Genomic DNA, 23,826 nt, shown 5'->3' on the forward strand with positions numbered 1-23,826 from the left:
CGTGTGTAGAGTCACTGACCCCCCCCTCCCCACAGTCCCCCCGGTTACTGACCCCCCCGTGTGTAGAGTCACTGACCCCCCCTCCCCACAGTCCCCCCGGTTACTGACCCCCCCGTGTGTAGAGTCACTGACCCCCCCTCCCCACAGTCCCCCGGTTACTGACCCCCCGTGTGTAGAGTCACTGACCCCCCCCTCCCCACAGTCCCCCCGGTTACTGACCCCCCATGTGTAGAGTCACTGACCCCCCCTCCCCACAGTCCCCCCGGTTACTGACCCCCCGTGTGTAGAGTCACTGACCCCCCCTCCCCACAGTCCCCCCGGTTACTGACCCCCCCGTGTGTAGAGTCACTGACCCCCCCCTCCCCACAGTCCCCCCGGTTACTGACCCCCCGTGTGTAGAGTCACTGACCCCCCCTCCCCACAGTCCCCCCGGTTACTGACCCCCCGTGTGTAGAGTCACTGACCCCCCCCTCCCCACAGTCCCCCCGGTTACTGACCCCCCGTGTGTAGAGTCACTGACCCCCCCTCCCCACAGTCCCCCCGGTTACTGACCCCCCGTGTGTAGAGTCACTGACCCCCCCCTCCCCACAGTCCCCCCGGTTACTGACCCCCCCGTGTGTAGAGTCACTGACCCCCCTCCCCACAGTCCCCCCGGTTACTGACCCCCCGTGTGTAGAGTCACTGACCCCCCCTCCCCACAGTCCCCCCGGTTACTGACCCCCCGTGTGTAGAGTCACTGACCCCCCCTCCCCACAGTCCCCCCGGTTACTGACCCCCCCGTGTGTAGAGTCACTGACCCCCCCTCCCCACAGTCCCCCCGGTTACTGACCCCCCGTGTGTAGAGTCACTGACCCCCCCCTCCCCACAGTCCCCCCGGTTACTGACCCCCCGTGTGTAGAGTCACTGACCCCCCCTCCCCACAGTCCCCCCGGTTACTGACCCCCCGTGTGTAGAGTCACTGACCCCCCCTCCCCACAGTCCCCCCGGTTACTGACCCCCCCGTGTGTAGAGTCACTGACCCCCCCTCCCCACAGTCCCCCCGGTTACTGACCCCCCGTGTGTAGAGTCACTGACCCCCCCCTCCCCACAGTCCCCCCGGTTACTGACCCCCCGTGTGTAGAGTCACTGACCCCCCCTCCCCACAGTCCCCCCGGTTACTGACCCCCCGTGTGTAGAGTCACTGACCCCCCCCTCCCCACAGTCCCCCCGGTTACTGACCCCCCCGTGTGTAGAGTCACTGACCCCCCCTCCCCACAGTCCCCCCGGTTACTGACCCCCCGTGTGTAGAGTCACTGACCCCCCCCTCCCCACAGTCCCCCCGGTTACTGACCCCCCGTGTGTAGAGTCACTGACCCCCCCTCCCCACAGTCCCCCCGGTTACGCGGTACTGACCCCCCGTGTGTAGAGTCACTGACCCCCCCTCCCCACAGTCCCCCCGGTTACTGACCCCCCGTGTGTAGAGTCACTGACCCCCCCTCCCCACAGTCCCCCCGGTTACTGACCCCCCCGTGTGTAGAGTCACTGACCCCCCCTCCCCACAGTCCCCCCGGTTACTGACCCCCCCGTGTGTAGAGTCACTGACCCCCCCTCCCCACAGTCCCCCCGGTTACTGACCCCCCGTGTGTAGAGTCACTGACCCCCCCTCCCCACAGTCCCCCCGGTTACTGACCCCCCCGTGTGTAGAGTCACTGACCCCCCCCTCCCCACAGTCCCCCCGGTTACTGACCCCCCCGTGTGTAGAGTCACTGACCCCCCCTCCCCACAGTCCCCCCGGTTACTGACCCCCCCGTGTGTAGAGTCACTGACCCCCCCTCCCCACAGTCCCCCCGGTTACTGACCCCCCGTGTGTAGAGTCACTGACCCCCCCTCCCCACAGTCCCCCCGGTTACTGACCCCCCCGTGTGTAGAGTCACTGACCCCCCCTCCCCACAGTCCCCCCGGTTACTGACCCCCCGTGTGTAGAGTCACTGACCCCCCCTCCCCACAGTCCCCCCGGTTACTGACCCCCGTGTGTAGAGTCACTGACCCCCCCTCCCCACAGTCCCCCCGGTTACTGACCCCCCGTGTGTAGAGTCACTGACCCCCCCTCCCCACAGTCCCCCCGGTTACTGACCCCCCCGTGTGTAGAGTCACTGACCCCCCCCTCCCCACAGTCCCCCCGGTTACTGACCCCCCGTGTGTAGAGTCACTGACCCCCCCCTCCCCACAGTCCCCCCGGTTACTGACCCCCCGTGTGTAGAGTCACTGACCCCCCCCTCCCCACAGTCCCCCCGGTTACTGACCCCCCCGTGTGTAGAGTCACTGACCCCCCCTCCCCACAGTCCCCCCGGTTACTGACCCCCCCGTGTGTAGAGTCACTGACCCCCCCTCCCCACAGTCCCCCCGGTTACTGACCCCCCGTGTGTAGAGTCACTGACCCCCCCTCCCCACAGTCCCCCCGGTTACTGACCCCCCGTGTGTAGAGTCACTGACCCCCCCTCCCCACAGTCCCCCCGGTTACTGACCCCCCGTGTGTAGAGTCACTGACCCCCCCTCCCCACAGTCCCCCCGGTTACTGACCCCCCGTGTGTAGAGTCACTGACCCCCCCTCCCCACAGTCCCCCCGGTTACTGACCCCCCGTGTGTAGAGTCACTGACCCCCCCTCCCCACAGTCCCCCCGGTTACTGACCCCCCGTGTGTAGAGTCACTGACCCCCCCTCCCCACAGTCCCCCCGGTTACTGACCCCCCCGTGTGTAGAGTCACTGACCCCCCCCTCCCCACAGTCCCCCCGGTTACTGACCCCCCGTGTGTAGAGTCACTGACCCCCCCTCCCCACAGTCCCCCCGGTTACTGACCCCCCGTGTGTAGAGTCACTGACCCCCCCTCCCCACAGTCCCCCCGGTTACTGACCCCCCGTGTGTAGAGTCACTGACCCCCCCTCCCCACAGTCCCCCCGGTTACTGACCCCCCGTGTGTAGAGTCACTGACCCCCCCCCTCCCCACAGTCCCCCCGGTTACTGACCCCCCGTGTGTAGAGTCACTGACCCCCCCTCCCCACAGTCCCCCCGGTTACTGACCCCCCGTGTGTAGAGTCACTGACCCCCCCTCCCCACAGTCCCCCCGGTTACTGACCCCCCCGTGTGTAGAGTCACTGACCCCCCCCTCCCCACAGTCCCCCCGGTTACTGACCCCCCCGTGTGTAGAGTCACTGACCCCCCCTCCCCACAGTCCCCCCGGTTACTGACCCCCCCGTGTGTAGAGTCACTGACCCCCCCTCCCCACAGTCCCCCCGGTTACTGACCCCCCCGTGTGTAGAGTCACTGACCCCCCCTCCCCACAGTCCCCCCGGTTACTGACCCCCCGTGTGTAGAGTCACTGACCCCCCCTCCCCACAGTCCCCCCGGTTACTGACCAATAATCAGGGAAACAATTACGTTTTCGGGAATAACCACTTTGACATCCCTTCCCTTCCATACAGGCATAACTGCGACAAGCAGTCAAATACCAACGGAAAACAGCTACTACAGCTCTGTCGAAACCTGGGTCTGTACATTGTCAATGGTAGGTTCATAGGAGACCTCCTAGGAAGATCGACCTATTGCTCACCTCTTGGCTGCAGCGCAGTAGACTATATGATTACAGACTTAGACCCATCCTCTTTCAGAGCATTCACAGTCAAACCACAAACAACACTGTCAGATCACAATCAAATTACTATGTTCCTCAAAAAGACAGAAACAAACAACATAGAAACACAACCCAGTAAACTGTACAACACCAAAAAATCGTACAGATGGGCCAAAAACGACACGGAAAAATACCAGAAAACAATTAGCAATGCATCAACTCAAGCTCTCTTAGACACCTTTCTGGATAACATATACACTCACAATAAAGAAGGCGTAAACCGGGCAGTTAGTAAACTAAACAATATTTTTGATAATTTGGCAACAAATGCAAACTTGAAAGCTCGCAAGAACAAACCCAAAACAAAAAACTATGAAAAATGGTTTGACCGAGATTGCCATAACATGAGGAAAAAACTTAGAAAAATATCAAACCAAAAACACAGACATCCAGAAAACGAGGAACTACGCCTTACTTATTGTCAGACACTAACACAATACAGAAACACACTCAGAACCAAAAAAGAGCAATATATTAAGAATACACTCAGCTCCATGGAGGAATCCATTGATTCCAATTGTTTCTGGGAAAACTTGAAAACACTACACAAAAAACAACACGACGATTTGGCCATTCAAAATGGGGACACATGGGTAAACCACTTTGAAAAATTATACCAGAAAAACACACTAGGACCAGAACAACACCAAATACGCAAAAAACTGGAAAAGCTAGAAATGGCCATAAAAGATAACCAAAACCCGCTGGACGCCATAATAACAGAAAAAGAACTTCTTGAAAAACTCAAGGACCTGCGACCAGGAAAAGCCTGCGGGACAGACGGCATACTAAACGAGATGATTAAACACACAGACAACAAAATGAAACTGGCTATCCTAAAACTCTTCAACTTGGTTCTGAGTGTCGGTTATTTCCCTGATATCTGGAACAAAGGACTCATAACGCCCATATACAAAAGTGGGGACAAAATCGACCCAAACAACTATCGAGGCATCTGTGTAAACAGTAACCTGGGGAAGGTATTCTGTAGCATCATAAACAAAAGACTTATAAACTTCCTTGAGGAGCACAATGTCTTGAGTAAAAGCCAAATTGGATTCCTGCCAAACTATAGAACATCCGATCATATCTTCACCCTACAGACCCTAATTGACAAACACGTTCACCATAACAAAAGCAAAATCTACGCATGCTTTGTAGATTTCCAGAAGGCTTTCGACTCCATCTGGCATGACGGTTTATTCCTGAAACTTATCGAAAGTGGGGTAGGAGGGAAAACATATGATGTAATTAAATCAATGTATACAAACAACAAATGTGCAGTTAAAATTGGAGACAAACAAACAAAATACTTCCCACAGGGGCGGGGGGTGACGCAGGGCTCGCCAATCTCACCGACACTCTTTAATATTTACATAAATGGATTGGCAAAACTACTTGAACAATCTACAGCACCCGGCCTCACCCTATATGAATCCAAGGTTAAATTCCTCCTCTATGCAGACGACCTGGTTCTGCTGTCACCTACTAAAGAGGGGCTACAGCAAAACCTGGACCTGCTGGAGTCGTACTGCCAGACTTGGGCCCTGACAATAAATCCCCAAAAAACCAAAGTCCTTGTGTTCCAGCAAAGATCCAAACATCAGGGACCCAAAATAAATTTCACAGTAGGAACAACCAAAATTGAACAAACCACTAACTACACATACTTGGGCTTAAAAATCAGTTCTACGGGAAACTTCAAACTGGCTGTGAATGAACTGAAAGAGAAAGCAAGAAGGGCTTTCTATGCCATCAAAAAATCAATCCAAATAGAAATCCCAATTAGCATTTGGCTCAAAATTTTCAAATCAGTAATTGAACCAATTGCACTCTATGGCAGTGAAGTATGGGGACCGCTAACTCAACAAGAATTTGCAAAATGGGACAAACACCCAATTGAGATCCTACATGCAGAATTCTGTAAAAGTATCCTCCGGACTCAAAGGAAAACAGTAAACAATGCATGCAGGGCGGAACTAGGCCAATATCCATTAATAATCACTATCCAAAAAAGAGCCACCAAATTTTGGAATCACCTACAAATGAGCAATCCCCAATGCTATCACTACGACGCCCTGAAATGCCAAGAGCTGACCATAAAGAAGAATACCCTCAGTCAACTAGTCCTGGGACTCAGTGAAGTAACTACTAACAATACTAACAATAACCAGCCCCAGGACAGTGACAGGGTAACACAAAGAATTCGACCCAACACAATCGTCGCTAAGCAAAAGGAAAAATATCTGACATATTGGGCAGAAACAACAAAAACCCAAAGCAAACTCAATTGCTACTTGGCCCTAAACAGACAATACAACATAGCTGATTACCTGACCATGGTAAAGGATAACAAACTGAGAAGAACCTTGACAAGGTACAGACTTAGCGAACATAGCCTAGCGATCGAAAAAGGCAGACACAGGCAGACCAGGCTGCCAAGAGAGGACAGGATATGCTCTCACTGCAGTCAGGGAGTGGTGGAGACAGAGATGCACTTCCTCACAGCTTGTGGAAAATATCAGGGCATCAGGGAGAATTTCTACCAAAAATTCTCACAAATATGCCCTGATTTCAGAAATCTGAATGACAACCAAAAACTCCCATTCCTACTGGGAGAGGAGAGAAACTGTATAACACTGGCGGCACACTATGTTACAGCTTGCCATGAACAGAGGGACAACCAGTAAACTAAGAAAAGAATATATATAAACAATGCGAATGTATATTTATACACTCAGGGATATACCTGTTTATACACTGTATGAATAGAACTGTGTTTATGTGCTAAACCATAAATGTATTTTGATGCTTTGGCAACATAAGATGTAACTTATCATGCCAATAAAGCGATTTGAATTGTGAATTGTGAATTGTGTAGAGTCACTGACCCCCCCCTCCCCACAGTCCCCCCGGTTACTGACCCCCCCGTGTGTAGAGTCACTGACCCCCCCCTCCCCACAGTCCCCCCGGTTACTGACCCCCCGTGTGTAGAGTCACTGACCCCCCCTCCCCACAGTCCCCCCGGTTACTGACCCCCCGTGTGTAGAGTCACTGACCCCCCCTCCCCACAGTCCCCCCGGTTACTGACCCCCCCGTGTGTAGAGTCACTGACCCCCCCCTCCCCACAGTCCCCCCGGTTACTGACCCCCCCCGTGTGTAGAGTCACTGACCCCCCCTCCCCACAGGCCCCCGGTTACTGACCCCCCGTGTGTAGAGTCACTGACCCCCCCTCCCCACAGTCCCCCCGGTTACTGACCCCCCGTGTGTAGAGTCACTCGACGACCCCCCCTCCCCACAGTCCCCCCGGTTACTGACCCCCCCGTGTGTAGAGTCACTGACCCCCCCTCCCCACAGTCCCCCCGGTTACTGACCCCCCCGTGTGTAGAGTCACTGACCCCCCCTCCCCACAGTCCCCCCGGTTACTGACCCCCCCGTGTGTAGAGTCACTGACCCCCCCCTCCCCACAGTCCCCCCGGTTACTGACCCCCCCGTGTGTAGAGTCACTGACCCCCCCTCCCCACAGGCCCCCCGGTTACTGACCCCCCCGTGTGTAGAGTCACTGACCCCCCCTCCCCACAGTCCCCCCGGTTACTGACCCCCCCGTGTGTAGAGTCACTGACCCCCCCTCCCCACAGTCCCCCCGGTTACTGACCCCCCCGTGTGTAGAGTCACTGACCCCCCCTCCCCACAGTCCCCCCGGTTACTGACCCCCCCGTGTGTAGAGTCACTGACCCCCCCTCCCCACAGTCCCCCCGGTTACTGACCCCCCCGTGTGTAGAGTCACTGACCCCCCCTCCCCACAGTCCCCCCGGTTACTGACCCCCCCGTGTGTAGAGTCACTGACCCCCCCTCCCCACAGTCCCCCCCGGTTACTGACCCCCCCGTGTGTAGAGTCACTGACCCCCCCCTCCCCACAGTCCCCCCGGTTACTGACCCCCCCCGTGTGTAGAGTCACTGACCCCCCCTCCCCACAGTCCCCCGGTTACTGACCCCCCGTGTGTAGAGTCACTGACCCCCCCTCCCCACAGTCCCCCCGGTTACTGACCCCCCGTGTGTAGAGTCACTGACCCCCCCCTCCCCACAGTCCCCTGACCCCCCCGTGTGTAGAGTCACTGACCCCCCCTCCCCACAGTCCCCCCGGTTACTGACCCCCCCGTGTGTAGAGTCACTGACCCCACCTCCCCACAGTCCCCCCGGTTACTGACCCCCCGTGTGTAGAGTCACTGACCCCCCCCTCCCCACAGTCCCCCCGGTTACTGACCCCCCGTGTGTAGAGTCACTGACCCCCCCCTCCCCACAGTCCCCCCGGTTACTGACCCCCCCGTGTGTAGAGTCACTGACCCCCCCTCCCCACAGTCCCCCGGTTACTGACCCCCCCGTGTGTAGAGTCACTGACCCCCCCCTCCCCACAGTCCCCCCGGTTACTGACCCCCCCGTGTGTAGAGTCACTGACCCCCCCCTCCCCACAGTCCCCCCGGTTACTGACCCCCCCGTGTGTAGAGTCACTGACCCCCCCTCCCCACAGTCCCCCCGGTTACTGACCCCCCGTGTGTAGAGTCACTGACCCCCCCTCCCCACAGTCCCCCCGGTTACTGACCCCCCCGTGTCTAGAGTCACTGACCCCCCCCTCCCCACAGTCCCCCCGGTTACGGACCCCCCGTGTGTAGAGTCACTGACCCCCCCTCCCCACAGTCCCCCCGGTTACTGACCCCCCCGTGTGTAGAGTCACTGACCCCCCCTCCCCACAGTCCCCCCGGTTACTGACCCCCCCGTGTGTAGAGTCACTGACCCCCCCTCCCCACAGTCCCCCCCGGTTACTGACCCCCCGTGTGTAGAGTCACTGACCCCCCCTCCCCACAGTCCCCCCGGTTACTGACCCCCCGTGTGTAGAGTCACTGACCCCCCCTCCCCACAGTCCCCCCGGTTACTGACCCCCCGTGTGTAGAGTCACTGACCCCCCCTCCCCACAGTCCCCCCGGTTACTGACCCCCCGTGTGTAGAGTCACTGACCCCCCCTCCCCACAGTCCCCCCGGTTACTGACCCCCCGTGTGTAGAGTCACTGACCCCCCCTCCCCACAGTCCCCCCGGTTACTGACCCCCCGTGTGTAGAGTCACTGACCCCCCCTCCCCACAGTCCCCCCGGTTACTGACCCCCCCGTGTGTAGAGTCACTGACCCCCCCTCCCCACAGTCCCCCCGGTTACTGACCCCCCCGTGTGTAGAGTCACTGACCCCCCCTCCCCACAGTCCCCCCGGTTACTGACCCCCCCGTGTGTAGAGTCACTGACCCCCCCCTCCCCACAGTCCCCCCGGTTACTGACCCCCCGTGTGTAGAGTCACTGACCCCCCCCTCCCCACAGTCCCCCCGGTTACTGACCCCCCGTGTGTAGAGTCACTGACCCCCCCCTCCCCACAGTCCCCCCGGTTACTGACCCCCCGTGTGTAGAGTCACTGACCCCCCCTCCCACAGTCCCCCCGGTTACTGACCCCCCCCGTGTGTAGAGTCACTGACCCCCCCCTCCCCACAGTCCCCCCGGTTACTGACCCCCCGTGTGTAGAGTCACTGACCCCCCCTCCCCACAGTCCCCCCGGTTACTGACCCCCCGTGTGTAGAGTCACTGACCCCCCCTCCCCACAGTCCCCCCGGTTACTGACCCCCCCGTGTGTAGAGTCACTGACCCCCCCCTCCCCACAGTCCCCCCGGTTACTGACCCCCCGTGTGTAGAGTCACTGACCCCCCCTCCCCACAGTCCCCCCGGTTACTGACCCCCCCGTGTGTAGAGTCACTGACCCCCCCTCCCCATAGTCCCCCCGGTTACTGACCCCCCGTGTGTAGAGTCACTGACCCCCCCTCCCCACAGTCCCCCCGGTTACTGACCCCCCCGTGTGTAGAGTCACTGACCCCCCCTCCCCACAGTCCCCCCGGTTACTGACCCCCCCCGTGTGTAGAGTCACTGACCCCCCCTCCCCACAGTCCCCCCGGTTACTGACCCCCCCGTGTGTAGAGTCACTGACCCCCCCCTCCCCACAGTCCCCCCGGTTACTGACCCCCCCGTGTGTAGAGTCACTGACCCCCCCTCCCCACAGTCCCCCCGGTTACTGACCCCCCCGTGTGTAGAGTCACTGACCCCCCCCTCCCCACAGTCCCCCCGGTTACTGACCCCCCGTGTGTAGAGTCACTGACCCCCCCTCCCCACAGTCCCCCCGGTTACTGACCCCCCCGTGTGTAGAGTCACTGACCCCCCCTCCCCACAGTCCCCCCGGTTACTGACCCCCCGTGTGTAGAGTCACTGACCCCCCCTCCCCACAGTCCCCCCGGTTACTGACCCCCCGTGTGTAGAGTCACTGACCCCCCCTCCCCACAGTCCCCCCGGTTACTGACCCCCCGTGTGTAGAGTCACTGACCCCCCCTCCCCACAGTCCCCCCGGTTACTGACCCCCCCGTGTGTAGAGTCACTGACCCCCCCCTCCCCACAGTCCCCCCGGTTACTGACCCCCCGTGTGTAGAGTCACTGACCCCCCCCTCCCCACAGTCCCCCCGGTTACTGACCCCCCGTGTGTAGAGTCACTGACCCCCCCTCCCCACAGTCCCCCCGGTTACTGACCCCCCCGTGTGTAGAGTCACTGACCCCCCCCTCCCCACAGTCCCCCCGGTTACTGACCCCCCCCGTGTGTAGAGTCACTGACCCCCCCCTCCCCACAGTCCCCCCGGTTACTGACCCCCCGTGTGTAGAGTCACTGACCCCCCCTCCCCACAGTCCCCCCGGTTACTGACCCCCCCGTGTGTAGAGTCACTGACCCCCCCCTCCCCACAGTCCCCCCGGTTACTGACCCCCCCGTGTGTAGAGTCACTGACCCCCCCTCCCCACAGTCCCCCCGGTTACTGACCCCCCGTGTGTAGAGTCACTGACCCCCCCCTCCCCACAGTCCCCCCCGGTTACTGACCCCCCGTGTGTAGAGTCACTGACCCCCCCCCTCCCCACAGTCCCCCCGGTTACTGACCCCCCCGTGTGTAGAGTCACTGACCCCCCCCTCCCCACAGTCCCCCCGGTTACTGACCCCCCCGTGTGTAGAGTCACTGACCCCCCCTCCCCACAGTCCCCCCGGTTACTGACCCCCCGTGTGTAGAGTCACTGACCCCCCCTCCCCACAGTCCCCCCGGTTACTGACCCCCCGTGTGTAGAGTCACTGACCCCCCCCCTCCCCACAGTCCCCCCGGTTACTGACCCCCCGTGTGTAGAGTCACTGACCCCCCCTCCCCACAGTCCCCCCGGTTACTGACCCCCCGTGTGTAGAGTCACTGACCCCCCCTCCCCACAGTCCCCCCGGTTACTGACCCCCCCGTGTGTAGAGTCACTGACCCCCCCTCCCCACAGTCCCCCCGGTTACTGACCCCCCGTGTGTAGAATCACTGACCCCCCCCTCCCCACAGTCCCCCCGGTTACTGACCCCCCGTGTGTAGAGTCACTGACCCCCCCCCTCCCCACAGTCCCCCCGGTTACTGACCCCCCGTGTGTAGAGTCACTGACCCCCCCTCCCCACAGTCCCCCCGGTTACTGACCCCCCGTGTGTAGAATCCTTCCTCAATCCCTCTCCCCCTCCCTCCGTGTCAGCTGTGACTCCGTGGGGAGCACAGTCGCCCCTGATTCAGAAGGTTATGTGTTCACATCCCACGACAGGGGCTTGAGCAATGAAGTTAGGCTGACATTACAACAGAAAATGCTGGAAATACTCAGCAGGCCTGGACTACACTTCCTTCCACCCCGCTTCCTGTAAGGACTCTATTCCATTCTCCCAGTTTCTCCGTCTCCGCCGTGTCTGTTCTGACGATGCCACCTTCCATACCAGTGCTTCCGACATGTCTTCCTTTTTCCTCAACCGAGGATTCCTCTCTGCCGTGGTCGACACGGCCCTTGACCGTGTCAGTTCTATCTCCCGTACTTCTGCCCTCACCCCTGCCCCTCCCTCCCAGAACCACGATAGGGTTCCCCTTGTCCTCACCTTTCACCCCACCAGCCTCCACATTCAATGGATCATCCTCCTGCATTTCCGCCACCTCCAACGTGATCCCACCACCAAACACATCTTCTGCTCACCTCCCCTTTCAGCATTCCAAAGGGACCGCTCCCTCCGCGACACCCTGGTCCACTCCTCAATCACCCCCAACAGCCCTGCTCCTTCACCTGGCACCTTCCTGTGCAAGCGCAGGAGATGCAACACCTGCCCTTTTACCTCCTCCCTTCCCACTGTCCAGGGCCCCAAACACCCCTTCCAGGTGAAACAGCGATTTACTTGTACTTCTTGCAATCTAGTGCATCTTTCGATTGGGCACTTTGCAGCCTGCCGGACTCAACACTGAGTTCAACAATTTCAGATAATTATCCATGCCCCCATTTTTCATGCTGTATGATTTTTGCCATTCCCATTTGCAACATTTTATCTTTCCTGCCTCTTACAAAAGTACAATATGTTCTTTCTATTCCCTCCTCCCCTCCTAACCCCCCTCCCCACTCCCCCCGCTGTCTCTGCACCTGATTAATATCTGTTACATCTCCAGCTTTTTCCAGTTCTGATGAAGGGTCCCAGACCTGAAACGTTAACTCTGTTTCTCTCTCCACCGATGCTGCCTGGCCTGCTGAGTATTTCCAGCATTTTCTGTTGTTATTTCAGATTTCCAGCATCCGCAGTATTTTACAATTAATTTAATGAAGCTAGGCTGAGACTCCCAGTGCCAGTACTGAGGGAGTGCTGCACTGCCAGAGGTGCCGCCTGACGGATGAGACGTTAACCGAGGCCCCGTCTGCTCTCTCAGACGGACGTAAAACATCCCATGGCACTACTTCGAAGAAGAGTGGGGACAGATCTCCCCGCTGTATTGTGGCCAATATTTATCCCTCAATCCACATCACAGAACCAGATTATCTGCTCATTATCACTTTGCTGTTTGTGGGAGCTTGCTGTGCGCAAATTGGCTGCTGAGTTTCCCAGATGACAACAGCGACCACACTCCAAAAGTACCTCATTGGCTGTAAAGCGCTTTGAGACATCCAGTGGTCGTGAAAGGCGCTATAGAAATCAAATCTTTTTTTCCTCCCTTCCTTCCCTCTTATCCTCTCGCTCCCTCCCTCCCTCGCTCCTTCCTTCCCTCCCTCCTTTCACTTTGTCTCCCTCCCTTTCTCCCTTCTTCAATCCCTCTCCCCATCCCTCCGTTCCTTTCTCCCTCCCTCCCTCCCTCCCTCCCCAGAGAACCCCGGTTACTAATGCCACGATCACAGCGAAGGGTCGCTATCACCTACCTCCCACCAGCACTCTGCGGTCAATGGGCGGACTGAGATCTATTTGGTATTTTCTACCTCACCTGTTCTAGATACTTTTTACCAGAGATATTTTTCTTCCTACACCCAAGTATTTGAGTCATAGGCGGCAAAATTCGGTTGCTTTGCTCCTCCTGTTAGCGCCCTCGCAGAGCAACTAGCGCCTGGGCGCGGTGATGTTTGCGCCGCCCGCGAAATTGACCAGTCGTTTTGCGGCGGCGCTAAACGCTACCACCACGATCTCCTGCGCCCGCAGATCGTGACATCAGTCGAGCGTGCAACGCCCCGGTGGTGCCGCGGAACGGATTCTGAGAGGCGCCACCTGCCTTTCCGCCTGCCGCTAGCAACGACAGGCAGAGGGGAATGTTTTGATGTCAGGAAGGGGCTGGGGGAGCGCTATTTAAAGGCGGCCGCTTCCTGACTTTTTTTTCCCCTCCCTTCCCAGAGAGCCCCCGGATACTCACGCTCCGAGCGAAGGGTCGCTCTCACCCACCTCCCACCATCACTCCGCGGTCAATGGGTGGACTGAGATCGGGAATCTCCAATTGGCGACACTAACTTTCCCGTCTCTTGTTTACCCCCCCGACAGCGCCCGAGGTGAAACTAGATCGCTTCCTGCAGGGCTTCCTGGCGGGATTCACGGTCAGGCCCGGCAGCTTGGAGAGTCGGGAAGTACTGGAGTGTCTCTACGCCTGCAAGGAGGGCCTGGACTTCAGCGACTTCGAGAGCCTGGGGAAAGGAATGAAGGTAAACATAGAAACAGAGCAGATAGGAGCAGGAGTAGGCCATTCGGCCCCTCGAGCCTGCTCCGCCATTCAATGAGATCATGGCTGATCATCCAAATTCAGTACCCTGTCCCTGCCTTCTCCCCATATCCCTTGATTCCTTTAGCCTTAAGAAATATATCCAACTCCTTCTTGAATATATTTAATGAATTGGCCTCAACTGCCTTCTGTGGTAGAGAATTCCACAGGTTCACCACTCTCTGGGTGAAGAAATTCCTCCTCATGTCTGTCCTAAATGGCTTACCCCTTATCCTTAGACTGTGACCCCTGGTTCTGGACTCCCCGGCCATCGGGAACATCCTTCCTGCATCTAGTCTGTCTAGTCCTGTTAGAATTTTATAAGTTTCAATGAGATCCCCTCTCATTCTTCTAAACTCCAGCGAATATAAGCCCAATCGACCCAATCTCTCCTCATACGTCATTCCTGCCATCTCAGGTATCAGCCTGGTGAATCTTCGCTGAACTCCTTCCATGGCAAGAACATCCTTCCTCAGATAAGGTGACCAAAACTGCACACAATACTCAAGGTGTGGTCTTACCAAGGCCCTGTACAACTGTAGCAAGACATCCTTGTTCCTGTACTCAAACCCTCTCACTGTGAATGCCAACATACCATTATAGAGAGAGAGATGGAGGGAGAGAGAGAGCCGGAGGGAGAGATGGAGAGAGACGGAGAAATGGACATAGCGATGTTGAAAGGTAGGAGAGCTCATGGAGAGAAGTTTGGGGAGGTGAGGAGTCCCACAGTTTGGGAGTTGAGGAGTCCCACAGTTTGGGGAGGTGAGGAGTCCCACAGTTTGGGAGGTGAGGTGTCCCGCAGTTTGGGGAGGTGAGGAGTCCCACAGTTTGGGGAGGTGAGGAGTCCCACAGTTTGGGAGGTGAGGAGTCCCACAGTTTGGGGAGGTGAGGAGTCCCACAGTTTGGGGAGGTGAGGAGTCCCACAGTTTGGGAGGTGAGGAGTCCCACAGTTTGGGGAGGTGAGGAGTCCCACAGTTTGGGGAGGTGAGGAGTCCCACAGTTTGGGAGGTGAGGAGTCCCACTGTTTGGGGAGGAGAGGAGTCCCACAGTTTGGGGAGGTGAGGAGTCCCACAGTTTGGGAGGTGAGGAGTCCCACAGTTTGGGGAGGTGAGGAGTCCCACAGTTTGGGGAGGTGAGGAGTCCCACAGTTTGGGGAGGTGAGGACTCCCACAGTTTGGGGAGGTGAGGAGTCCCACAGTTTGGGGAGGTGAGGAGTCCCACAGTTTGGGGAGGTGAGGAGTCCCACAGTTTGGGGAGGTGAAGAGTCCCACAGTTTGGGGAGGTGAGGAGTCCCACAGTTTGGGAGGTGAGGAGTCCCACAGTTTGGGGAGGTGAGGAGTCCCACAGTTTGGGGAGGTGAGGAGTCCCACAGTTTGGGGAGGTGAGGAGTCCCACAGTTTGGGGAGGTGAGGAGTCCCACAGTTTGGGGAGGTGTGGAGTCCCACAGTTTGGGGAGGTGAGGAGTCCCACAGTTTGGGGAGGTGAGGAGTCCCACAGTTTGGGGAGGTGAGGAGTCCCACAGTTTGGGGACGTGAGGAGTCCCACAGTTTGGGGAGGTGAGGAGTCCCACAGTTTGGGAGGTGAGGAGTCCCACAGTTTGGGGAGGTGAGGAGTCCCACAGTTTGGGGAGGTGAGGAGTCCCACAGTTTGGGGAGGTGAGGAGTCCCACAGTTTGGGGAGGTGAGGAGTCCCACAGTTTGGGAGGTGAGGAGTCCCACAGTTTGGGAGGTGAGGAGTCCCACAGTTTGGGGAGGTGAGGAGTCCCACAGTTTGGGAGGTGAGGGGTCCCACAGTTTGGGGAGGTGAGGAGTCCCACAGTTTGGGGAGGTGAGGAGTCCCACAGTTTGGGGAGGTGAGGAGTCCCACAGTTTGGGGAGGTGAGCAGTCCCACAGTTTGGGGAGGTGAGGAGTCCCACAGTTTGGGGAGGTGAGGAGTCCCACAGTTTGGGGAGGTGAGGAGTCCCACAGTTTGGGGGAGGTGAGGAGTCCCACAGTTTGGGAGGTGAGGAGTCCCACAGTTTGGGAGGTGAGGAGTCCCACAGTTTGGGGAGGTGAGGAGTCCCACAGTTTGGGGAGGTGAGGAGTCCCACAGTTTGGGGAGGTGAGGAGTCCCACAGTTTGGGGGGGTGAGGAGTCCCACAGTTTGGGGAGGTGAGGAATCCCACAGTTTGGGGAGGTGAGGAGTCCCACAGTTTGGGGAGGTGAGGAGTCCCACAGTTTGGGGAGGTGAGGAGTCCCACAGTTTGGGGAGGTGAGGAGTCCCACAGTTTCGGGGGTGAGGAGTCCCACAGTTTGGGAGGTGAGGAGTCCCAAAGTTCGGCAGGTGAGGAGTCCCACAGTTTGGGAGGTGAGGAGTCCCACAGTTTGGGGAGGTGAGGAGTCCCACAGTTTGGGGAGGGTGAGGAGTCCCACAGTTTGGGAGGTGAGGAGTCCCACAGTTTGGGAGGTGAGGAGTCCCACAGTTTGGGAGGTGAGGAGTCCCACAGTTTGGGGAGGTGAGGAGTCCCACAGTTTGGGGAGGTGAGGAGTCCCACAGTTTGGGGAGGTGAGTGGTCCCACAGTTTGGGGAGGTGAGGAGTCCCACTGTTTCGGGGGTGAGGAGTCCAACAGTTTGGGAGGTGAGGAGTCCCCAGAGTTTGGGGAGGTGAGGAGTCCCACAGTTTGGGGAGGTGAGGAGTCCCACAGTTTGGGGAGGTGAGGAGTCCCACAGTTTGGGGAGGTGAGGAGTCCCACAGTTTGGGGAGGTGAGGAGTCCCACAGTTTGGGGAGGTGAGGCGTCCCACAGTTTGGGGAGGCGAGGAGTCCCACAGTTTGGGAGGTGAGGAGTCCCACAGTTTGGGGAGGTGAGGAGTCCCACAGTTTGGGGACATGAGGAGTCCCACAGTTTGGGGAGGTGAGGAGTCCCACAGTTTGGGGAGGTGAGGAGTCCCACAGTTTGGGAGGTGAGGAGTCCCACAGTTTGGGAGGTGAGGAGTCCCACAGTTTGGGGAGGTGAGGAGTCCCACAGTTTGGGAGGTGAGGGGTCCCACAGTTTGGGGAGGTGAGGAGTCCCACAGTTTGGGGAGGTGAGGAGTCCCACAGTTTGGGGAGGTGAGGAGTCCCACAGTTTGGGGAGGTGAGGAGTCCCACAGTTTGGGAGGTGAGGAGTCCCACAGTTTGGGGAGGTGAGGAGTCCCACAGTTTGGGGAGGTGAGGAATCCCACAGTTTGGGGAGGTGAGGAGTCCCACAGTTTGGGGAGGTGAGGAGTCCCACAGTTTGGGGAGGTGAGGAGTCCCACAGTTTGGGGAGGTGGGGAGTCCCCACAGTTTGGGGAGGTGAGGAGTCCCACAGGTTCGGGGGTGAGGAGTCCCACAGTTTGGGAGGTGAGGAGTCCCAAAGTTTGGCAGGTGAGGAGTCCCACAGTTTGGGAGGTGAGGAGTCCCACAGTTTGGGGAGGTGAGGAGTCCCACAGTTTGGGGAGGGTGAGGAGTCCCACAGTTTGGGAGGTGAGGAGTCCCACAGTTTGGGAGGTGAGGAGTCCCACAGTTTGGGAGGTGAGGAGTCCCACAGTTTGGGAGGTGAGGAGTCCCACAGTTTGGGGAGGTGAGGAGTCCCACAGTTTGGGGAGGTGAGGAGTCCCACAGTTTGGAGGGGGGTGAGGAGTCCCACAGTTTGGGGAGGTGAGGAGTCCCATAGTTTGGGGAGGTGAGGAGTCCCACAGTTTGGGGAGGTGAGGAGTCCCACAGTTTGGGGAGGGGAGGTGTCCCACAGTTTGGGGAGGTGAGGAGTCCCACAGTTTGGGAGGCGAGGAGTCCCACAGTTTGGGGAGGTGAGGAGTCCCACAGTTTGGGGAGGTGAGGAGTCCCACAGTTTGGGGAGGTGAGGAGTCCCACAGTTTGGGGAGGTGAGGAGTCCCACAGTTTGGGGAGGTGAGGAGCTCCACAGTTTGGGAGGTGAGGAGTCCCACAGTTTGGGGAGGTGAGGAGTCCCACAGTTTGGGGAGGTGAGGAGTCCCACAGTTTGGGGAGGTGAGGAGTCCCACAGTTTGGGGAGGTGAGGAGTCCCACAGTTTGGGGAGGTGAGGAATCGCACAGTTTGGGGAGGTGAGGAGTCCCACAGTTTGGGGAGGTGAGGAGTCCCACAGTTTGGGGAGGTGAGGAGTCCCACAGTTTGGGGAGGTGAGGAGTCCCCACAGTTTGGGGAGGTGAGGAGTCCCACAGTTTCGGGGGTGAGGAGTCCCACAGTTTGGGAGGTGAGGAGTCCCAAAGTTCGGCAGGTGAGGAGTCCCACAGTTTGGGAGGTGAGGAGTCCCACAGTTTGGGGAGGTGAGGAGTCCCACAGTTTGGGGAGGTGGGGAGTCCCCACAGTTTGGGGAGGTGAGGAGTCCCACAGGTTCGGGGGTGAGGAGTCCCACAGTTTGGGAGGTGAGGAGTCCCAAAGTTTGGCAGGTGAGGAGTCCCACAGTTTGGGAGGTGAGGAGTCCCACAGTTTGGGGAGGTGAGGAGTCCCACAGTTTGGGGAGGGTGAGGAGTCCCACAGTTTGGGAGGTGAGGAGTCCCACAGTTTGGGAGGTGAGGAGTCCCACAGTTTGGGAGGTGAGGAGTCCCACAGTTTGGGGAGGTGAGGAGTCCCACAGTTTGGGGAGGTGAGGAGTCCCACAGTTTGGAGGGGGGTGAGGAGTCCCACAGTTTGGGGAGGTGAGGAGTCCCATAGTTTGGGGAGGTGAGGAGTCCCACAGTTTGGGGAGGTGAGGAGTCCCACAGTTTGGGGAGGGGAGGGGTCCCACAGTTTGCGGAGGTGAGGAGTCCCACAGTTTGGGAGGCGAGGAGTCCCACAGTTTGGGGAGGTGAGGAGTCCCACAGTTTGGGGAGGTGAGGAGTCCCACAGTTTGGGGAGGTGAGGAGTCCCACAGTTTGGGAGGTGAGGAGTCCCACAGTTTGGGAGGTGAGGAGTCCCACAGTTTGGGGAGGTGAGGAGCCCCACAGTTTGGGGAGGTGAGGAGTCCCACAGTTTGGGAGGTGAGGAGTCCCACAGTTTGGGGAGGTGAGGAGTCCCACAGTTTGGGGAGGTGAGGAGTCCCACAGTTTGGGGAGGTGAGGAGTCCCACAGTTTGGGGAGGTGAGGAGTCCCACAGTTTGGGGAGGTGAGGAGTCCCACAGTTTGGGGAGGTGAGGAGTCCCACAGTTTGGGGAGGTGAGGAGTCCCACAGTTTGGGGAGGTGAGGCGTCCCACCGTTTGGGAGGTGAGGAGTCCCACAGTTTGGGGAGGTGAGGAGTCCCACAGTTTGGGGACGTGAGGAGTCCCACAGTTTGGGGAGGTGAGGAGTCCCACAGTTTGGGAGGTGAGGAGTCCCATAGTTTGGGGAGGTGAGGAGTCCCACAGTTTGGGAGGTGAGGAGTCCCACAGTTTGGGAGGTGAGGAGTCCCAAAGTTTGGGGAGGTGAGGAGTCCCACAGTTTGGGAGGTGAGGGGTCCCACAGTTTGGGGAGGTGAGGAGTCCCACAGTTTGGGGAGGTGAGGAGTCCCACAGTTTGGGGAGGTGAGGAGTCCCACAGTTTGGGGAGGTGAGGAGTCCCACAGTTTGGGAGGTGAGGAGTCCCACAGTTTGGGGAGGTGAGGAGTCCCACAGTTTGGGGAGGTGAGGAATCCCACAGTTTGGGGAGGTGAGGAGTCCCACAGTTTGGGGAGGTGAGGAGTCCCACAGTTTGGGGAGGTGAGGAGTCCCACAGTTTGGGGAGGTGGGGAGTCCCCACAGTTTGGGGAGGTGAGGAGTCCCACAGTTTCGGGGGTGAGGAGTCCCACAGTTTGGGGAGGTGAGGAGTCCCACAGTTTGGGGAGGTGAGGAGTCCCACAGTTTGGGGAGGGTGAGGAGTCCCACAGTTTGGGAGGTGAGGAGTCCCACAGTTTGGGAGGTGAGGAGTCCCACAGTTTGGGAGGTGAGGAGTCCCACAGTTTGGGGAGGTGAGGAGTCCCACAGTTTGGAGGGGGTTGAGGAGTCCCACAGTTTGGGGAGGTGAGGAGTCCCATAGTTTGGGGAGGTGAGGAGTCCCACAGTTTGGGGAGGTGAGGAGTCCCACAGTTTGGGGAGGGGAGGGGTCCCACAGTTTGGGGAGGTGAGGAGTCCCACAGTTTCGGGGGTGAGGAGTCCAACAGTTTGGGAGGTGAGGAGTCCCACAGTTTGGGGAGGTGAGGAGTCCCACAGTTTGGGGAGGTGAGGAGCTCCACAGTTTGGGAGGTGAGGAGTCCCACAGTTTGGGGAGGTGAGGAGTCCCCCAGTTTGGGGAGGTGAGGAGTCCCACAGTTTGGGGAGGTGAGGAGTCCCACAGTTTGGGGAGGTGAGGAGTCCCACAGTTTGGGGAGGTGAGGAGTCCCACAGTTTGGGAGGTGAGGAGTCCCACAGTTTGGGGAGGTGAGGAGTCCCACAGTTTGGGGAGGTGAGGAGTCCCACAGTTTGGGGAGGTGAGGAATCGCACAGTTTGGGGAGGTGAGGAGTCCCACAGTTTGGGGAGGTGAGGAGTCCCACAGTTTGGGGAGGTGAGGAGTCCCACAGTTTGGGGAGGTGAGGAGTCCCACAGTTTGGGGAGGTGAGGAGTCCCACAGTTTGGGGAGGTGAGGAGTCCCACAGTTTGGGGAGGTGAGGAGTCCCACAGTTTGGGGAGGTGAGGAGTCCCACAGTTTCGGGGGTGAGGAGTCCCACAGTTTGGGAGGTGAGGAGTCCCACAGTTTGGAAGGTGAGGAGTCCCACAGTTTGGGGAGGTGAGGAGTCCCACAGTTTGGGGAGGGTGAGGAGTCCCACAGTTTGGGAGGTGAGGAGTCCCACAGTTTGGGAGGTGAGCAGTCCCACAGTTTGGGAGGTGAGGAGTCCCACAGTTTGGGGAGGTGAGGAGTCCCACAGTTTGGGGAGGTGAGGAGTCCCACAGTTTGGAGGGGGGTGAGGAGTCCCACAGTTTGGGGAGGTGAGGAGTCCCATAGTTTGGGGAGGTGAGGAGTCCCACAGTTTGGGGAGGTGAGGAGTCCCACAGTTTGGGGACGGGAGGGGTCCCACAGTTTGGGGAGGTGAGGAGTCCCACAGTTTGGGGAGGTGAGGAGTCCCACAGTTTGGGGAGGTGAGGAGTCCCACAGTTTGGGGAGGTGAGGAGTCCCACAGTTTGGGAGGTGAGGAGTCCCACAGTTTGGGAGGTGAGGAGTCCCACAGTTTGGGGAGGTGAGGAGCCCCACAGTTTGGGGAGGTGAGGAGTCCCACAGTTTGGGAGGTGAGGAGTCCCACAGTTTGGGGAGGTGAGGAGTCCCACAGTTTGGGGAGGTGAGGAGTCCCACAGTTTGGGGAGGTGAGGAGTCCCACAGTTTGGGGAGGTGAGGCGTCCCACCGTTTGGGAGGTGAGGAGTCCCACAGTTTGGGGAGGTGAGGAGTCCCACAGTTTGGGAGGTGAGGAGTCCCACAGTTTGGGGAGGTGAGGAGTCCCACAGTTTGGGAGGTGAGGAGTCCCACAGTTTGGGAGGTGAGGAGTCCCACAGTTTGGGGAGGTGAGGAGTCCCACAGTTTGGGAGGTGAGGGGTCCCACAGTTTGGGGAGGTGAGGAGTCCCACAGTTTGGGGAGGTGAGGAGTCCCACAGTTTGGGGAGGTGAGGAGTCCCACAGTTTGGGGAGGTGAGGAGTCCCACAGTTTGGGAGGTGAGGAGTCCCACAGTTTGGGGAGGTGAGGAGTCCCACAGTTTGGGGAGGTGAGGAATCCCACAGTTTGGGGAGGTGAGGAGTCCCACAGTTTGGGGAGGTGAGGAGTCCCACAGTTTGGGGAGGTGAGGAGTCCCACAGTTTGGGGAGGTGGGGAGTCCCCACAGTTTGGGGAGGTGAGGAGTCCCACAGTTTTGGGGGTGAGGAGTCCCACAGTTTGGGAGGTGAGGAGTCCCCAAGTTCGGCAGGTGAGGAGTCCCACAGTTTGGGAGGTGAGGAGTCCCACAGTTTGGGGAGGTGAGGAGTCCCACAGTTTGGGGAGGGTGAGGAGTCCCACAGTTTGGGAGGTGAGGAGTCCCACAGTTTGGGAGGTGAGGAGTCCCACAGTTTGGGAGGTGAGGAGTCCCACAGTTTGGGAGGTGAGGAGTCCCACAGTTTGGGGAGGTGAGGAGTCCCACAGTTTGGAGGGGGGTGAGGAGTCCCACAGTTTGGGGAGGTGAGGAGTCCCATAGTTTGGGGAGGTGAGGAGTCCCACAGTTTGGGGAGGTGAGGAGTCCCACAGTTTGGGGAGGGGAGGGGTCCCACAGTTTGGGGAGGTGCGGAGTCCCCACAGTTTCGGGGGTGAGGAGTCCCACAGTTTGGGGGGTGAGGAGTCCCACAGTTTCGGGGGTGAGGAGTCCAACAGTTTGGGAGGTGAGGAGTCCCACAGTTTGGGGAGGTGAGGAGTCCCACAGTTTGGGGAGGTGAGGAGCTCCACAGTTTGGGAGGTGAGGAGTCCCACAGTTTGGGGAGGTGAGGAGTCCCACAGTTTGGGGAGGTGAGGAGTCCCACAGTTTGGGGAGGTGAGGAGTCCCACAGTTTGGGGAGGTGAGGAGTCCCACAGTTTGGGGAGGTGAGGAATCGCACAGTTTGGGGAGGTGAGGAGTCCCACAGTTTGGGGAGGTGAGGAGTCCCACAGTTTGGGGAGGTGAGGAGTCCCCCAGTTTGGGGAGGTGAGGAGTCCCACAGTTTGGGAGGTGAGGAGTCCCACAGTTTGGGGAGGTGAGGAGTCCCACAGTTTGAGGAGGTGAGGAGTCCCACAGTTTGGGGAGGTGAGGAATCCCACAGTTTGCGGAGGTGAGGAGTCCCACAGTTTGGGAGGTGAGGAGTCCCACAGTTTGGGGAGGTGAGGAGTCCCACAGTTTCGGGGGTGAGGAGTCCCACAGTTTGGGAGGTGAGGAGTTCCAAAGTTTGGGAGGTGAGGAGTCCCACAGTTTGGGGAGGTGAGGAGTCCCACAGTTTGGGGAGGTGAGGAGTCCCACAGTTTGGGAGGTGAGGAGTCCCACAGTTTGGGGAGGTGAGGAGTCCAACAGTTTGGGGAGGTGAGGAGTCCCACAGTTTGGGAGGTGAGGAGTCCCACAGTTTGGGGAGGTGAGGAGTCCCACAGTTTGGGGAGGTGAGGAGTCCCACAGTTTGGGAGGTGGGGAGTCCCACAGTTTGGGAGGTGAGGAGTCCCACAGTTTGGGGAGGTGAGGAGTCCCACAGTTTGGGGAGGTGAGGAGTCCCACAGTTTGGGGAGGTGAGGAGTCCCACAGTTTGGGGAGGTGAGGAGTCCCACAGTTTGGTGGGGGGGGTGAGGGGTCCCACAGTTTGGGGAGGTGAGGAGTCCCACAGTTTCGGGGGTGAGGAGTCCAACAGTTTGGGAGGTGAGGAGTCCCACAGTTTGGGGAGGTGAGGAGTCCCACAGTTTGGGGAGGTGAGGAGTCCCACAGTTTGGGGAGGTGAGGAGTCCCACAGTTTGGGGAGGTGAGGAGTCCCACAGTTTGGTGGGGGGGGTGAGGGGTCCCACAGTTTGGGGAGGTGAGGAGTCCCTCAGTTTGGGAGGTGAGGAATCCCACAGTTTGGGGAGGTGAGGAGTCCCACAGTTTGGGAGGTGGGGAGTCCCACAGTTTGGGGAGGTGAGGAGTCTCACAGTTTGGGAGGTGTGGAGTCCCACAGTTTGGGGAGGTGAGGAGTCTCACAGTTTGGGAGTTGGGGAGTCCCACAGTTTGGGGAGGTGAGGAGTCCCACAGTTTGGGAGGTGAGGAGCCCCACAGTTTGGGAGGTGAGGAGTCCCACAGTTTGGGAGGCGAGGAGTCCCACAGTTTGGGGAGGTGAGGAGTCCCACAGTTTGGGAGGTGAGGAGTCCCACAGTTTGGGAGGTGAGGAGTCCCCCAGTTTGGGGAGGTGAGGAGTCCCACAGTTTGGGGAGGTGAGGAGTCCCACAGTTTGGGGAGGTGAGGATCCCACAGTTTGGGGAGGTGAGGAGTCCCACAGTTTGGGAGGTGAGGAGTCCCACAGTTTGGGGAGGTGAGGAGTCCCACAGTTTGGGAGGTGAGGAGCCCCACAGTTTGGGAGGTGAGGAGTCC

The 23,826-nt window shown here is 58.9% G+C and overlaps 1 protein-coding gene across 1 annotated transcript in view; it reads left to right on the forward strand.

The window, feature by feature from the left end:
• Positions 1–13,535: 13,535 nt before the first annotated feature.
• LOC147084880 (calsyntenin-3-like) overlaps positions 13,536–23,826 on the forward strand; it is a 120,821-nt gene continuing 110,530 nt past the window's right edge. Inside the window, exon 1 of the mRNA XM_085979363.1 lies at positions 13,536–13,732. Within this exon, the coding sequence (XP_085835489.1) occupies positions 13,727–13,732 (6 nt within the window). The 5' untranslated portion in view covers positions 13,536–13,726. The remainder of the gene's footprint in view (positions 13,733–23,826) is intronic.

The sequence above is a fragment of the Somniosus microcephalus genome, unplaced genomic scaffold, assembly GCF_052327205.1.
Source record: "Somniosus microcephalus isolate GS21.2 unplaced genomic scaffold, FLI_Smic_1.0 unresolved_chr9, whole genome shotgun sequence".
Taxonomy (NCBI): Eukaryota; Metazoa; Chordata; class Chondrichthyes; order Squaliformes; family Somniosidae; genus Somniosus; species Somniosus microcephalus.